The sequence below is a fragment of the Chiloscyllium plagiosum genome, unplaced genomic scaffold (genome assembly GCF_037043375.1).
Source record: "Chiloscyllium plagiosum isolate Xiang-an unplaced genomic scaffold, Cpla_swu_hap1 HiC_scaffold_10, whole genome shotgun sequence".
In the NCBI taxonomy this organism is placed as follows: domain Eukaryota; kingdom Metazoa; phylum Chordata; class Chondrichthyes; order Orectolobiformes; family Hemiscylliidae; genus Chiloscyllium; species Chiloscyllium plagiosum.
Genome location: NW_028270148.1, coordinates 75,070,585 through 75,076,995, shown reverse-complemented (window position 1 = coordinate 75,076,995; position 6,411 = coordinate 75,070,585). Strand labels below are relative to the sequence as shown.

The window sequence follows — 6,411 nt, the reverse complement described above, 5'->3', positions numbered from 1 at the left end:
ATGTTGAAGACAGTTTGCAAAGGCATTGGTAAGGGAGATGGGAATTTCTAACATGAGTAATGATGTTCTGGAATGCATCGGCTGAAGTGGTGGTCTTTGCAGATTCAATGGTAGCTTTCAAAAAGCAACTTGATAAATACTTGCAGCATGATAGGGATGTTTGGAAAGAGCAGGAAAGTAGGAGTAATGTGATAGCTATTTAAAGAGTGGGTAAAAACGCAATAGGCAGAATCTCCTTCTGTGCTGTATGGTTCTATGAATTTAACAAGACTTGTATTGGCAAAAACTCAAGCTAAGCACAGTAATTCCATTACGTACAAGTGCCAAGGATTTAAAGAATAAAATGTGAAATCAATTTATTAATGTCCACAGGAAATAAATATCACCAGATTTAAATGGTGACATGGCACAGAACAGTTCCTTCTCAAACACTTCACAGAAAGAGATAAATGATATGGTGTGAGACAATAGCAGCCCTCAATACTTTAGATCCTATAAACCCAAAATTTAAATTTTATATAATGAAGGCTAATAGATTGCATTCATTCAGTCATTGGAAAACAAAGATCACCATTGTATTCAATAGTTTTACACTGGTCTGTAACATTTGTTTACAATGCAACACAGTATCCTAGACTGCAGTCAAAACAGGCTTCAACAAAAGACCTTGTGATTATTCACTTTTAACCACCTTCACAAGAGTTGAGACACATGTTCAGATGAGTAAAGCTTTCATGCTGAGTTTAACAACTGATTCACTCCATCTTCTCACTTTTTAATTCAACAGGTCATGAGTCATTCCTACCAATCTCCACTGTGTCACAAGTTTCTGAAAATATAGCACAATAGAAATTACACTGTTGTACAATATCTGGGTGCAGTTGAAAGTCTTTTGCCATTGCTTCATAGATAAAACAAGTCAGTGAAGTGTTGCTTCTTAGTCTGAATTACTCATGAGCACACATTTTCTTCTTTCACATAATGGCACATATTCTTCATTACAGGGTAGAAGCGATTATCTGTTATTTCACGTCAGTTTGTAATGGGATTATGGTGCAATTTCTTGATAATCTTTTGACAGTTCCAGGTAACATCTGGAATTGGGAAAGATTAAAATGGCCATAAGAGGTGTCAAACTGAGCTAAGCTTGACAAGGCCACGAACTGAATCCTCGTGCATTGAATCCTGGGTGACTGCATTCAGGACATGCATTGTGTGGCTGTGAGTAAGTGGGCTACCTGGGGTGAGCATTCCAGGAGGTGATGGAGCCTCTTCTGGCGTAAGAAAGTGGTGACCTTCACAGGCTTCCTTCAATGGCAATGTATCTGCTAATATGGTTTCTGTTGCAAGGCTTGATGTAGACGGTGGAGGTGTTGGCTGCCCAAGAGTCAACGTGGCACATGGAGAAGAAATTGTCATTTTCCCTGGGACAGGGAGCTCTTCATTCATTGGGCTTGATTCACTCTGTAACAGCGGTGTGGCTGCTGCCTGCAAAACGAATTTAGTGCTCTGAATGCATTGGTCCTGATCACACTGCAGCATAAATGGAGAACAGATGTACGGAGCATCAGAAATATGGAAGATGTATAATAATGATAAATGGTGGGAAAAGAATGGGAAAAAGGTTAGTAATCATGCTGAATACAATCTATGTGAAGCACAGTTACATTGCAAAATTAAGTAAACATGCACATTAGACTTCATTCAAAAACTTTTTTTCCTCCATTTTTGAATTAGTTAGCAACTAATACAAGTTGAATGCAAACACAAATACATTCTTGTGGAACAGAAATGGTGAAGCTTTTTTGAAGCCAATTATTTCCAGTGATTTAGACAGCCACAGAACAAATATAGAAAAAGCTCAAAACAATTACTATGTCTACTGAACTCTATGCCCTAGCAGCAAACAAAAGCAATTTAATTTTTAAATAACATGACTTTGTTAATTGGATCAAATAAAGAATTAGTGAGGTGTTGAAATTCATCTCCAATATGTACATCCTATTTCGCATGCAACAGAAGTAATTTGAATCTAGATGTTTAATGCAATTCTTTTGCAGGGCATTCTTGACCAACATACAAATTGGACACCCAAACAATGCACAGAATATGGAACATGTGGTTAATTCCATAGGTATGGATTAATTCTTTGATCTCTGTATACTCTTCATATATAAATAAAAGACCTTACTCAAACAATGTTTCCATGATGTTGCTTCTTTAAGAGTCAGAAACATTACTGGAGCCATGTCAGTCACACAAAAATGATTTTAACTAACTTCAATAGGTGCAAATGGATTTCTATACAAAGTTAAAAATTACAGAACACCAGGTTATAGTCCAACAGGTTTACTTGGAAGCACTAGCTTTCGGAGCACTGCTCCTTCATCAAGTTTAATTCCTTCAATTTTAAGAAGGCACAACAAAATTGACGGTGAATTCAGTTTTCACTATGAATCTGGGCTAGACTTGAAACAAGCAAATATTTAGAGGGGCACTTATGATATGTCTGGATAGAAAAAAATCTTACTCCAGACAATAAAAAACAAAACTTTTGTGAAATATTATTGCCTTTTTAACCTGTGCTTCCAAATAAACCTGTTGGACTATAACCTGGTGTTGCGTAATTTTTAAGTTTATCCACCGCAGTTCAACACTGGCACCTCCACTGGCGGGGTGGCAAGAGTGGGCAGATAGGTTCAGACAGAGCCTATTTTCTCAGACTAAGGGATGGCTGATAATGAGCCAAGAGAAAACAAAAGCAGATAATGGGGAGAACGAGTAGATCAAAAAGGGTTATGGGCAGAATGCAGGTGTTATGCAAAGCAGTCACCCAGTCTTGTGTTTTGTCTCCCCTATGTAGAGACCGTATTGTGAGCAGCAATACAGTAGATTAAGTGAAATACAGGTAAATCAATGCTTCATCTGCAAGGTGTTCTACGGCCTTATATAGTGAGAAAGCAGGAAGCAAATGGACAAGTGTTGTACCAGCTGCAATTGTATGGGAAGGTGGAATGGGGAAATTGGGGAGTGGAAGAGTCGTTGACCAGGATTTCCTGAGGGCAATGGCCCCTGTGAAATGCTGAAAGGGAGGGGGAGGGGAAGGAAATGTGTGTCTGGTGGTGGCATCCCTCTGGAGGTGGTAAAATGACCACCTCCTTTGGATGGAGAGGCTGGTGGTGCGGGAAGTGAAAGGGTGAGGACATAAGTGTAGGAAGTGTGTTCTGTCTACAAAAAATGACCAAGCTTCCAGTTGCCTGCCACTTCTATACACCACGATGCTACCTGCTCAACACTTCAGTCTTTGGCCCAGTGCATTGCTCCAGTAAGGCTCAGCACAAGCTGGAAGAACAGCATATCACATTCCATTAGGAAACCCAGCAGTTTTCAGAACTCAATGTCAAGTTCAATGAATTTAGAGCCTGAACACCACCTTTCACATTCCTTACCCACCCGCACAGCTCAGGCCACGTCATAATATGGGCTGCTTTCAGCATAGCCAACCCATTTTCATCTACTCATTGTCCCCATTATTGGCTTTTCTCCTCCCTGGCTCACCATCAGCATTCCCTTTGCTTATCTTTGTCACTCTCTGGGCTCTGTCTCCACCTATTCACTCACTCTGTCTCCCCTATCCTTCTGTCATCTGCATAAATACCACCTTTTCCTAGCTACTATCAGTCCTGAGGAAGGGTCACTGAACTAAAAGCATTAACTCTGCTTTCTTGCCACATATGCTGCCAGACCTGCTGAGTTTCTCCAGCACTTTCTTTTTGTTTCAGATCTTCAGCATCTGCAGTTCTTTGCTATATCAAAGAACTACGTCTGGAGAAACCTATTGAGCAAAGAGTGATTAGACTGTGAAACCTACTGTCATAAGGTTAAGTGGCTGTCATTTGATTAAGACAAATAGTAGAAATCCATTTAACGGAAGATAGACAAACACATCAGAAAAATAAACGCTAATAAAGTTAGATGAAGTAAGGTGGGGAGAGGCAAGTCGAGGTCTTAAGAACAGACCACTCAGGATAAAACAGACTGGTTCTCTGCATTATATCCTAACTGAATGCTGGAGGAAAAATAAAGGAAGCACAAAGAGCAAGACGACTAGAAGTTGAAGGGATGGAGGAGGCGGGTCAAGCTGCAGGAAGACTGCCAGGAAGGGGAAAGAATGCAGACAGGGGATGGAAAGCTGCCAGTAAACTCCACAAAGGTGTACAGGAATTATGACTACTTATTTCTAGATGTATCAAAGGTAGTTTCATTCAGGTTTCAAAATTATTCCTGACCTTGTCAGCAGATGCAGCCAGATGAGGAGTCCACAACAGATGGTGGACTGCAATGTTTCGTGGGCGCTGACCTTGTTGCCTCTGGGTTGTTCCAGGCTGCAGGAGCTGACATGCATACATCAGCCAGTTGGCAAAAACCTCACAAATGAAGCAAGTAACATACACAATCTTCTAAAGGGCTTGTACGACAAAAGACCAATGTGATGTGTCTATTGGCTTAGTAGCGTTGAGATTCTCACAAGGACAGGATGTCATCGATTGCACTCAGGCCACCACAGGAGACTTCCCTTGGGGCAGCTACATCAATAATCAGGGAGTTATCACATATCATGCCACATGAATAATTCAGTTTCTATTCTTGTTGTCTGGGTGGTGCCATGCTATCATGTGATAAGGCATTGTGTCCATGTTTTTCCAACAAAACCAGTTGGTGCATGGATTTCTGCTTGATTAAAACTACTTAATAGCAATGTTTTCAAGGGGCTATTATGTATTCTACACTCTCAACAAACATTGATGTTGGGATTCTGAAAGAAAGGAAACCCTCGAAGTTGCCACTCCATGGTGGCATCCATGAATTTGCCAAGTGGACCCTGGAGATGAAGCGACAGTGAACATGGACTTGGCTCTGATGAAGAGAAGACAAATGACAGGGAAGCTGTCGATTAGCAATTCTGTGTGCTTCACCTGAAATAGTACCCCAACTCTGCTAAGTCCTTTCATCCTTAATTGACTCATAGAAGACAAATACCAGCTGACATTGCAAATTTTGCAGCTATTGAACCTATCTGCATACAACCACACAGTGTTCCTTTTCTGAACTTAATAACCTGCTTCCTCTTCAGTTTTTTGCCAAAGTTAGGCTGGCCCACAGCACCACAACAGGTGGGCAAGAAAGCAGTCCTGAATCACTCCAGCCATGAAAGGAAATTTATTAAATAATCAGCCTGGTACGACCCCTGTTTTTTTTTTTTTTTTAAAATTTATTCTTCCTAATACCAGTCCTTCTAACGGTTTTGCCCTTGTGCTTTCAGCTTTGCTGTTGAAAGATTGCTCTTATTCTAAGGAGAGCACTGAGGATCCTATTGGTGGGTGATCTCTCACTGTAGACTGATCCATTTCAGTTGTTGTCTGGGTAGCTGGTCCACCTAACTAATTAACACCCAAACAGCTGTGGAAGAAGAGTTTTACAGTGGCACAAATGCACTACTCTTGTGAGAGAGGGCCATGTATGCAGTTTGCATTGTGCCAGATCTATTCCCACAGGGATAAATATATTCCAACAATCAGCACAACAGTAGGTCGCAGGACATCTGTGAACAAAGCACCTATCCAGTCATTTTTCTGTTAATGCTATTGCACACCTCTTCCAGGCTAGAGGAGATGCTGGAGGGCAGAGCTACAATGTCAATAGTTTGATGCTGGAGAAAGATTGCCATCAGTGGCAACAAGAACTTTTGCATTCTAAGCCTTGCTATAGTTTCCAAAGATACTACACATTCTACAGGGGACTGCAGACAATCAAAACCTTATTGAGAACACGAAAAAATTAAATTTGGAAGCCTCCATATTCTGCAATAATGCAGCAGCAGTTCTCAGATCCTTCTCTTGTAAATTGACACTTCAGTGTCCCAGTTTACGTCCTCCTCACCTAGACCCTTCCCCTGTCCCTGCAATCCTGCATTTTCCCATGTCTAATCCACCTAGCCTATACATCCCTGGAAACTATGGGCAATTTAGCATAGCCAATGCACCTAACCTGTACATCTTTGGACTGTGGAAACAAACAGAGGGAGAATATGTCAACTCCCCACAGAAGGTCGCCCGAGGCTGGAATTGAACCTGGGATCGAACCTGGGGTCCCTGGCGCTGTGGGGCAGCAGTGCTAATGACTAAGCCACCATGCCACTCATAGAATGAAAGAGATAAAAGCAAAGACACTGATGCTCCAATCCTCCTGACTCTCCATTCCTGATACTCCAAAAGTCGGTCTGTGCCTGGAATCTCCAGGGCTTCCTGATTCACAGGACCTGGCAAAGAGTTATTCCTCATCTTATTCAAATCCACTTCAGGGTATTGCAATAAGAACTTGTCTTACAGAAAGGAGGCAAGCTTATTAATA

General features: G+C 41.3%; 1 protein-coding gene across 2 annotated transcripts in view; it reads right to left on the bottom strand.

Moving 5' to 3' along the window:
- Positions 1-324: 324 nt before the first annotated feature.
- zdhhc14 (zDHHC palmitoyltransferase 14) overlaps positions 325-6,411 on the bottom strand; it is a 193,398-nt gene continuing 187,311 nt past the window's right edge. Inside the window, exon 9 of one of the 2 annotated variants that reach the window (XM_043696153.2) lies at positions 325-1,533. In XM_043696153.2, coding sequence (XP_043552088.1) covers positions 1,132-1,533 — 402 coding nt within the window. In that variant the 3' untranslated portion in view covers positions 325-1,131. The remainder of the gene's footprint in view (positions 1,534-6,411) is intronic. The other variant, XM_043696154.2, reaches the window with a different exon arrangement.